Source organism: Porites lutea, chromosome 9 (genome assembly GCF_958299795.1).
Source record: "Porites lutea chromosome 9, jaPorLute2.1, whole genome shotgun sequence".
Lineage (NCBI taxonomy): Eukaryota > Metazoa > Cnidaria > Anthozoa > Scleractinia > Poritidae > Porites > Porites lutea.
This window is the reverse complement of record NC_133209.1, coordinates 5,794,872-5,806,001: the sequence shown is the minus strand read 5'-3', so window position 1 is coordinate 5,806,001 and position 11,130 is coordinate 5,794,872. Positions and strand designations below refer to the sequence as shown.

The 11,130-nt window shown below is 36.8% G+C and overlaps 1 protein-coding gene across 1 annotated transcript; it reads left to right on the top strand.

Annotated features, from left to right (window-relative positions):
* The first annotated feature begins 6,207 nt into the window (after positions 1-6,207).
* Positions 6,208-10,823, top strand: LOC140948408 (sushi, von Willebrand factor type A, EGF and pentraxin domain-containing protein 1-like). Its single transcript, XM_073397644.1, has 4 exons — positions 6,208-6,378; positions 7,147-7,350; positions 8,912-9,156; positions 10,678-10,823. Exons 1-4 carry the CDS (start codon positions 6,309-6,311, stop codon positions 10,720-10,722), a joined length of 564 nt encoding a protein of 187 aa, XP_073253745.1. The 5' UTR covers positions 6,208-6,308; the 3' UTR covers positions 10,723-10,823.
* The last annotated feature ends 307 nt before the right edge of the window (positions 10,824-11,130 follow it).

Here is an 11,130-nt window from a genome sequence, read left to right as displayed (position 1 = left end):
CTAAGATAAGAGTGGTATCATCAGCGTATTGGCTTATCTTAACTTCGTCATTACCTAGAGAAAAACCCCTTATGCTCTTATTGTTACGGACGGTCTTGGCCAAGACCTCCGAAGCAAGAATAAACAAATATGGGGAAAGGGGACAGCCTTGCCTAACTCCTCTTTGAGGCTGGAAGAAGTTGCTTGACCAGCCATTGTTAAGTACACAACTTTCGATGTTGCAATAAAAGGTCCTTACCCAATTGATAAGTGATGGTCCAAAGCCAAAAAAACGTAGTGTATCAAAAATAAAGGGCCATTCAAGGGAATCGAAAGCTTTTTCAAAATCTATGAAGAGCAACAACCCGGGAACATTATGCTGTGTAGTATACTGGATGATGCCATCTATAAGTCTAATATTTTCCCCAATGAACCGCCCTTTCATAAAGACTGTCTGATCATTATTTATCAGTTTTGGGAGAACGGTTTTTATACGGTTTGCTATAGCTTTTGCTGCAATTTTGTAATCTGTATTAAGGAGAGTTATAGGGCGCCAATTTTTTATGTAAAATGGTTCTATGCTCTTTTTTGGAATAAGTTTAATGATACCCCTTCTTTAAGTAATAGACAAGCAGCCAGATTCGTAAGCAAAATTGAGGGCGGAGAGTAAATGAGTAGAAATGTCATCCCGAAAGACTTTGTAAAATTCGGCTGGAAGGCCGTCTGTACCGGGCGTTTTATCCGCGTTTATCGATTTTAAAGCTTCTTCACATTCTGTCTTAGTTAAGAGACCATCGCAAGCCTGTTGATCATCGGGAGTCAAAAAAGTCTCATTTGCTTGCTGAAAGAAATCAAAATTTACAGAGTTGTCTATTTTTGAGGCGTAGAGATCTTTATAGAAAGATTCGCATTCAGATAACATATCTTTGTCGGATATTACGAAAACTCCGTCGCTAAGTTTCAGTTGGCTTATTGTAGCTTGTTTAAAGTGAAGTTCTCCAAGATTAAGAAAATATTTGGTATTCTTTTCACCTTCATTGTACCACCTGGACTTTGATCGAAGAATGGCACCTTTGGTTCGGTATTCAATTATTTTCTCGAGTTCTTCTTTTAAGATTTTAATTCGTTCAGTGACATTTTGGCTCACTGGTGGATCATTGCTACAAGCATTGTCCAGTCGTTTCTCCAACATTGCAATTTCTTTTTCCAGCTCCTCTTCTTTTTTACTTTTGCTTTTTTAATGGAAGCGGAATAAGTAATTGATTTTTTGCGGACTTTTAGTTTTATCATATCCCACAGTAATAGAGGGTTAACCAGATTATCGTCTTTGTATTCGTTAGCTGTTTCTTGTATCGCTATTTTTATTGTTTCAATAAAATTGTTATCAGCGAGTAGAGACGTAGTTAGCTTCCAAAAACCGTTTCTCCTGGGATTAGAATGCAAAGATAGGCTAAGCGTTATCAGAGAATGATCAGTTTTGAATCCCGGTCTGATAAACAGGAGGGCATTTTGTATGCGCATGCGTCAATATGGGCTGTTGAAGTGCCACAGAGGTATTTTCTGTGAATTGTTTACGTTCATTACCAGCATTTGCAGGCTGTTTTCTGGAGCTGAATGACTTGTACTTGGTGCTACGTTCCGCAAACATGTTCTTTAAGGTATCGATTTATTTGTACGATGAAAGTGAATTTATTGTAGCCTCGCTGTCGCCCTTGAGAGGACAGTCTTTCCTTTCGTAAAACAGTACTTCGAAGACAAGATGGCGGCTGAATGTTCTTACCACCTAACATTTCGAGCACATGTTTTGAGCAGGAGGAAAAGGTCAGTATGATAGTCTTTTGTTAAACAATTATGCTATAGATACTTAATTCTTCTTAATAGTATAACTCTAAAATCGAACTTAACCGTCTGAGGAATACAGTGGTTGATTAAGTGTCCATTCTGCCGTGAAACTGTTTTCACCCTTTCTATAGGCTTGTTTATCTCGAAATCTTGCCTTTCTCCCCAGATGAAGTTAAAGGGGCTATGTCAGCTGGAGAGCATGCGCTCTGAGGTTATACGCGTGACTTTCTCCATGTGCGCTCTGAGGTTATGCAAATTACTTTCAACTGTCAAATTCTATTGTTTTTAACGCGTGACTTTCTCCATGTTCTCTGTCACGTCCAAGGCTCCGAATTTAGAGAGCTTAACAAGCGAAATGGGTTTAGATAAGGGATATTTCGATAGAATTTACGGAACGTTTCTTCTCTGGTTATGCTAGATCAAGAATAAAATTGTGACGACAATTTTACTTGTAGTTTTGGGGTAAAAACGCATGCCATTCATAAAATTAAGTGCGCAAACAAAAATTCAACAACAACATATTGTCTTATTCAACAAAATAAATCGAAGTTGTATTTTACAAACGAGCTACAAAAGACGCTAGACCGAAGATAAAGACCAAGACTGTTTCAAATCATTAACAATTAGACTTGTCTGTCGCTAGTGATTTTATGCTGATAGAACAAGAGACATCAAGTCTTTGGTTTGATCTTAGGGAAACATACATTATCGCGCAAAATTGTTCGATCGTGCCGAATCACTGCGACCTCGAGAAAAACAGAACCGAGCATCATTGGTATACTACTCCGGTCCGTGCACACTTCGGCCAATCTAATTTTCCATTTTTCCAACAAAAACGGAAAAGGGAAATATTACTTATCCTTATCATATTTGCATATTTCAAAGTACAGAAAAAAAGAGAAAAAAAGAAAATGGTCGGGAAAATCGATCATTTTTTCATTTTTCTAATTTTGAAGTTAAATTCAAAAATACAAAAAAGTACCGTTAACGGCTAAAAGCGATATTTTGCTATTTTTATTTTCTTGATATTGTTAGAAAAGTGAGAAAAATAAAATTATCTCCGAGTCCTAGATCATTTTTCGATTTTTCCGTTTTTCCCAAAAAATAGAAAAACAGAAAAATGAAAAAATGATATTTATTCGAGCCATTTTTTCATTTTTTCCATTTTGTTCAAAAAATGAAAAAATAGAAAAATGGCATACCCATCGCCTAATTTTCCATAATTCCGATTTAACAAGAAAAATGAAAAAAATGACAAGTGTTGCGAATAATTTTTCCGTTTTTTCAATAAATAGAAAACAAACAAACAAACAAAAACGGACAATTTTTCATCTTTTGTTTTAATGAAAAATAGCAAAGAAAAACTTAAATCATGAACATTTACCAATAAAGAAAAGAAAAACCTAATCCATCTTAGACTAACTAGTTTTGTTAGACGATTTACACAGGGTCGGCGGAGACGTGGGATGCGGAGGGCGGGTGGGGGGCCTTTAGTTCTCGGAATGCGAACGTAGTTTCATTCACTTTTGGATTTGATTAGCTGATTCCTTTACGTCATTACTTAGGACTCACTCTGTGACCTGTTCTAACACTGCGTCACCATAAAGTGTTCCTGTTCCATTCAAAATGTGGAACGTTTCCCCATACTTGTCGCATGGGTTTCCCGACACTAGCGATCTTCGCTCTCGTCTTTCCAGGGCTGAGTTGCTTAAAAGGTGGATAACGCTATCCGCTGGATAAATAACTATCCAGTAGATAACGCAATTGGTTTCCCTAAAATACATAAAAAATTATCAGGCCGCTGGATAGTGATTTATCCGGTGGATAGTCGCTATCCAAAGTTTAAACAAATGTATGAGCAAATGTATGGGGCCAGATCATTAAGATGTTTTCTCCCGCGAGTGTATACTAGCCGCCTCGTTATGTTTCTCCTCCATAATATTAATTCAATATTCTTTACTCTTGCAATCCTAAAACACCCGTTCTGCGGCAAGATCGGTTATTTCGGCAGGCTAAGCAGTCTACGTTTGAGCATCTATTTCATTTAAAAGCGTCTGACCTCTTCACTGGCGTGTTCTTTATTTATTTTGTGCATATGACTGTTCAACGACCTTCTTCTTAACTCCTTCCCCTTAATCTCTTTCAAGAACAGCTTTTTTTGTGCTGGGACCATAGTGTTGCTGGCATGAAAACCGTTGAGTTACCCCGCCCTTTTCTCGGACCAATTTTCACGCCTTCTCCTCCTCCTTCGTACCCTTTCTAATATTCTTCATTTCCACGGCCGGTACGGTACGGTTTTCCCGCCGCTTTCATCCACAGTCGACTCCCGACAACTCAAACCTTCAGGGAAATCGAGATCAAAAGTGAATGGAACTACGTCCGCATCTCGACAACTAAGCCCTCCCCCCCCCCCCCCCCAAATTCCCCCACATCTCCGCCAACCCTGGGTAAATCTTCTAACCAAATTAGCGAGTCTCTTCTTCAGCGTTAAAATATTCATGACTTCTCACTTTTCTGTGCCATTTTTCAATAAAATAAAAAGTGAAAAACTGTCTGAAAGGGTGTATCGTTTAAAAGTTTTACTATCTATTAAATAAATAAAAAAATAGAAAATTGCTTGCAACACTTCTCATTTTTTCATTTAACTTATTAAAATGGAATTATAGAAAATTGGGCGATAGGTATGCTATTTTTCTATTTTTTCATTTTTTGAACAAAATAGAAAAAATGAAAAAATGGTGCAAAGAAATATGATTTTTTCATTTTTCCGTTTTTCTACTTTTGGCGAAAAACGGAAAAATAGAAAAATGAGTTAGGAATCGGACATTATTTCATTTTTCTCATTTTCTAACAATAGCAAGAAAATAAAAAATAGCAAAATATCGCTTTGAGCCGTTTACAGTATTTTTTGTATTTTTGAAGCGGACTTCAAAATTAGAAAAATGAAAAAATGATCAATTTTCCTGACCATTTTCTTTTGTTCTATTTTTGTCTGTACTTTAAAATATGTAAATATGACAAGGATAAGTAATATTTCCTGTTTCCGTTCTTGTTGGAAAAATGAAAAATTAGATTGGCCGAAGTGTGCACGGACCACGGACCATCGCTTTTAGCGGTTTACACTGTTTTTTGTGTTTTGAAGAGGACTTCAAAATTAGAAAAATGAAAAAATGATCAATTTTCGTGACCGTTTTCCTTTTTTCTGTGCCTTAAAATATGTAAATGTGACAAGGATAAGTAATATTTCCTTTCTCCGTTTTGTTGGAAAAATTAGATTGGCCGAAGTGTGAACGGACCGTTGCTGACTTTGAAGGTAAGAAAAGACTTCATGATGTTTAAACAGCGTGATTTATTATTAATTGGTTTACTGTAGCTGACTTTTTGCACGCTCGAAGCTATGTTTACACGGACTACAAAAGAAGCCGCTTTGTCACTGTTTCGTGATTTCGGGATTTTCTCGCAAGAACAACTTTGCCTATAAATAGAAGTTAAAAGGAAGGCAAACATTTCCAAAAATTGTACGTGCCAGCAACTTAACAAGGCAAAGAACACTGCAGATAAACAACTTTCTCATTCGCGGTGAGTTTACAGAAACAAATAAAGCTCTACTTTTCTTCTCATAATTGGGCATTAATTTCGATTTTCCGCGTTTTCTTTTTAACGGTTGATGCTAAAGCTTACAAAAATCGATACAAAAAGATTAAAACTATCAATTGCCATGTTTAAAGGTACTGTCAAAGTCTAACTTTTGCGCATCCACTGTTTTACGGCTTCGCCGTGTTCACGCATGAATTCACCCGTCAATCAAACTAATCGTTTTTTTTTTTTTGATGGTTTCCTTTCTGATTCTGTTGAGATCACTTCGTGTGAATATGCTAAAACAATTATTCACCTTAGGCTCAGTTAATATTGTTGAATAATCCCCTCGACTTCGTCTAGGGGGTTATTCCACAATATTAACTTCACCTTCGGTGAATAATTGTTAATCATCGTGTGAATTTCACGGCTGCTGTTGTCCTTTATTATTTGAGCAACTGACAATGATTTGTATCAGTGGTACTAAAAAGCTGATTTCAGTAAAATGCATGCGTACTCGGCGTCGAGATGGGCAACCTCTGACCTCAGAGAAACTTACCGCAATCCCTGGACGCCGTTTTCCTGGTCTCAGTATAGATTAAATATATCGGTCATTCAATCGCATATTTTCAGTCAAATATTTACTTCCCTTGGTCTGCATGATTTTCACTGACCATTTTTTAGGACTGAGTGAAGCAATAACATATTCTTTAGCTGTGAACAGCTGCATAAATACCTTTAGCGTTTAAGTTAAAATATAATTTCTCATTTAAATTCTGATATAACAAACTGTCAAAAGCGAAATTGTTTTAGTATATTGGAAAGTCTTAGATACTTGTTGCACCAAAACGGTTAACGATTCGTCAGGATACAAACACTGGTCGAGCGCAGCGGAACTAGTGATCACAACTATGAAGGCCACTCTGCTCAGTTTTGTTGTGCTGTTTTTAGTGGTTGATCAGTTTGCTCCTTTAATTACAGGTAATATATTGTTTCTTATAGACTCCTATAAAAAAGACTCATGCAATATGGAATCCAAGCACAAAAGTATTTCATTGAGTCATTGTGTGGCAGCGCCAGACAAACTGCCATGCCCTTTACCATACAATGTTTTTTTACAGGAACGTCTAATTTTGGGCTGAAGCTGAACTCATTTATTCACTTCCCTTTTTTGTGATTATAACGCCCTGATCATGTTTTTATTTAATTTTGGAACGGCTCTTCTATAATAAATAAGAACTGTTCAAAGAATTGAACGGCTCAGTTTTCTTTCGTCAAGTTTTATTTTTGAAGTTTTTGACGTTTAAGTACTGATTAAGTTCGACTACAAACTAAGTTGTTCTCCAGTGTATCACGCAATAATAAAAGAGTTTTAAAAAGATGAGTAAATTGTCCCGTCAGAATACAGATCAGTTTTACATTTCTTTTACCGTTACTTATGCTACTCGCAAAAAAAAAAAGCAAAATACAAGACGTTCATAACTGATTCTCTCTACCTGGGAATATTCTTAGTATGTTCTTAAAATTATATAAATATTTTTTATTTACATATACAAAGGGGTCTTATATATAAAAAAGAATGTATAACTGAGTTCGTTTGAGAGTACTCGCGCGACTGACATGACACTGATTGAAATTCACAAAAAAAGGCGACCGGACGTGTAAATAATACATTATGTTTCCATTTTTCTTTGTAAAGGTTTTGACACTTCTTAAATTTGCTTGTCTTAGCATCTATTTATTTTTCAGGGACCTGTCCTCTGTACTCTCCACCAACAAATGGCGCTTTGGTGTGCAACTACATTGGATCGTACCCGACTTGCCAAGTTCAATGTAAACAAGGCTATGACTTTGAGTTCACTCCTCCCTTTGCTTATTACTGTTCTGGAGGAAATTGGCACATGTTCTCAATTGGTCCTTATGATCCAAAGCTACCATGGCCAAGCTGCAAAAGTAAGTGCGATTAATTTCTCGTTAATATCATAGGTGACGAATCACTCCTTAATTTTGGCGCGAAATTTCAGCGTTAATTTGTAATTTCACATGTGAAATTACAAAATTGTCATGGCAACCTTCCGTACGTCTCAGTGTCAAGATGGCGACGAAGTTTTAGAGTGCCGTGAATGAAGATGTCAGGGCAAAAAAAGACGCTTTAGAAAACCTGAACACACAAGAGAACATCAAGAAGGATTCTAACAGGTATTTTGCCGTAATAGTCTGAAAAATTCTGAACTTTATAAGCCAAATTTAAGGTCTAAACATTTGAGAGAGTGGACTTCTCGATCGATACGATCCAGGATAAACATGTCAAAAATCCAAGATTGCTAAGGTAATTCCTCACCCATGATATTAATAAGTAATCAAATGGTATACTCGTGAAATCAGGGAATAATTTCACTTGCGTTTTGTCCACATCCTGATATTTTCCCTCGCCTTTCACTCGTCACCATTTGATTACACATACTAACCGTATCTGCTGATTACGAGCCTTGGGCTCCCACATTTGCGTTACGGTTTTTAGGAGGGCTTATAACGGAGGGGCTTATATTCCATGGGGCTTTTAACCGGAACAAAAAAACATGCTTCGAAACAAGCTACAAAAATGCTGATCAAAATGCGTCCTTAATTTTTACTGTTTTTTTGTTTCTGTTTTTCTTTTTTTTTTTTTTCAATTTCAAAACTTCTTAATAAATCTAATTCGTTTCCATACAAGCTATCCAGGGGGCTTAGAATCGGATGTATTTTTTTGTTATTGTTTACATAAAGATGGGCCAACTGGAAGAGGGGCTTATAAAACAGCCGAAGTATAAGCGTTTTTAAAGATGTACTACCACAAGCAAAATTTTGCCTTATGAATTTATTCATAGATAGGTGTCCCCTGCGGGTCTTAAGGACATTAAACCCTTGGAAAAGTACAAAGTGGAGCCTCACGGTTTGCCTTAAAAGCAAAAGCGTGGTAATATATAAAGACTGCTGCCGCTTACTGAATTGGCAAACTCTGGAGAAACGTAGGGAGTTCTTATCTCTGGTTCAGTGCTACAAGATAGTTTTTGGAGTAGATAGCCTTTCTTTTTTTGGACTTTTTTGAGCCTACTAAGTGTAGCAAACAAGAGCCAATCACGATTGTAAACTGAATGTGAAAATTTTCACCCGATATTGCTACAAGTATTGCGTATGGATTGTTAATGTTTGGAATAACCTGCCTAAAAAAGTCGTATATTTCGCAACACTGAGATTGAGGATTTTTATGCTGTAAATATCAATTACCATGATTGTAAGCATGGAGTTACGACTATGATATGTAAAGAACTTTTTTCAGTTTTCAGATTCGGTCACTTACATAGGGTTAACCTCAAGAGTCTCCCCTTTCGAGTGGACAACTGATTGTACTCGAACACGTCATCATCCTTCAGGAGACAGTCCCAAGCAAGTTGTCTTATCTCTTGAGTAAAGTGTACGGTAGTTATTATTTGTTATTAAAATATTAGACCAAAATATAAATTGTTCTCAACAGAGACGGTGAACCCGAACAATTTATGGCTGAGAAATTTTCCATTTTTCTACTTTCCTGGAGACTGTAAAGATACCAACAAAGCGGCATCAGTAAAGGACAATTTCCTGAATCTCATGAACAATGGCCCAGTACTTCCTCTGTTTTGTAAAAGCAATCCTCTTGAGTGCAACAAAAATACAGTACAAGCCTATTTTGGCGATGTAACTGCTGAGAAAAGAAGACGCAAACGTATTGCTGTCAAACTGGTATGGATAACTTTCCCATGTTAGGCCCATCTTAAAGTTGTCAGGCAAGGTTTGCTTGTCAAACAAGGCCCGTAACAAGTCTCCTTGTGCTCAAATGCATAACTGCAAAAAACAAATTCCTGCCACTACAGGAGAATAAATATAGTACAAATGATTAATGCTAGCCCCTTTGCAGATCTACCTCGGGCGTTTTTTTTTTCTTAAAACTTTGATTGAGAAGTTAAATTGCAATTACCACTGCGACGATCATATCCTCATTCAAAATTTTGACCATTTAATAGGCCATTTGCACGATGGCGCCTTTTTATTATTGCGACCAGAATCCTTCAGGGTATTGCTTTCTTGTGCAAATTAAGGCTTTTGTTATTTAAACCTCACTGGGACTACCAAATTTAAATATGAAAGGTAAAACGAAATGACTTCTGGTCTAAGTAGTAAAACGCGTCGTCTAGACCAAGTCAAATGCATTACTAAAATTAGTACAGACCTTTAGGTTCTAATTAGCCGACCATTTGACTTTTGAGGGGTGTATGGGTGATTCTTTTGTGTAAGAATTTTTTTCCCAAACCTATGGTAAAAAAACATTTCTCCTGACTTACAAAGGTGTTAAATGTTTTTTCTGGAATTATACGCGAAATCAGTCTTCCCGATATTTTTTCCACCCAAGTTTTTACTTTCCTGGAGACTGTAAAGAGGGGTGTATGGGTGATTTTGTTTGTGTAAGAATTTTTTTCCCAAACCTATGGTGAAATAATATTTTTTCCTGACATACAACGGCGTAAGAATTTTTTTCCGTCATTATACGCCAATTTTTTCAGTGTAGGAATTTTTTTCGCCACGTATTTCCTTGCAAGAATTTTTCCCTCCAAATCAGTCTTCACGATATTTTTTTCTGAAATCACCCATATCCCCACAACCGCCCCCCGCCCCAAGTCAAATGGTTGACTCAAGAATGATTACGAGGACCAGATTTTCTCAAAAGCAAGTAGTGCGCGCGCGTGAACCAGTGTCATTTTGGCGGGAAAACTCGACAACCATCGTCTCTTGGTACGAGTTATTGTTCAGCGAGATTATCGTAGTGGCGGAAACAAGTGATCATTTTGTCGTCGGAAGAAGGCTTAAACTGCTTCAGAAAAAAATGAACGGGCTAACTTTCCTGGTAAAAAAAGTATTATGAAGCTTTCGCGGTGTATTTTGAGAATACGCGAAAACATTAAGTTAAATCTTGTCTCGTAGTCGTCCTAAAGTGTAGGTCTCGAATCTAAAAGTCGATCTCTAGTACAGAAAAATCAATAACAACAACAACAAAGAAAAGTTAACCAAAAACAAATCATAATTACGGGCTAGAGCAAGTCAACAAGATTTAACTTAAAATAATATAGAGCATTTCTTTTACGTATTGTTTAAAATTAAGAGGAGAGTGAGTTTCTTTTTCGATAATTTGAAAACACGATTTAATATACACGTGGTATAAACCTTCCTCTAACGGAATATCTTTTATTATTTTAACTACTTCCACAGGAGTCTCAACAAGGAAAGAAAGTAAACAAAGTGACCAACGCTTAGAGAATTTATCTCCGGAACAAAAGCAAGTTCATTGTAATGACTATGAGTAACTGATAACAATTAGTGGGGGAAAAAAGGTTAAACCAAGATATAATAAAACTTATAAATATACCCATCATGGTAAAGTGTCTTTTTTTTTGGCGATGCTCAATCATACACCACGTACCAAACTCTACAGTTTAGGAATTGCCGGGTCTCTGTACGGCATTTTCCTTGGACACTGAAATTTCGGTGATGCATTCGAGTCGGATCACATCTGCCGCGCGCAATAATGAGGCCTACAGACTAGGCAGCCTTTGGAACAAGTATTACTGGTTCGTAGCTGATAAACAAGAACTCTTCAGGGGATTGAAATCTCTTTTTTCTTCTCTATGCAAATTATGCTTAAAAAAGTGTACTGTTTTGTTA

Coding starts and splice junctions, on each gene's coding strand:
- LOC140948408 (XM_073397644.1), top strand. CDS start 6,309: ATGAAGGCCACTCTGCTCAGTTTTGTTGTGCTGTTTTTAGTGGTTGAT. Junction 6,379..7,146: donor GTTTGCTCCTTTAATTACAG/GTAATATATTGT, acceptor TTTATTTTTCAG/GGACCTGTCCTCTGTACTCT. Junction 9,157..10,677: donor AACGTATTGCTGTCAAACTG/GTATGGATAACT, acceptor CTACTTCCACAG/GAGTCTCAACAAGGAAAGAA.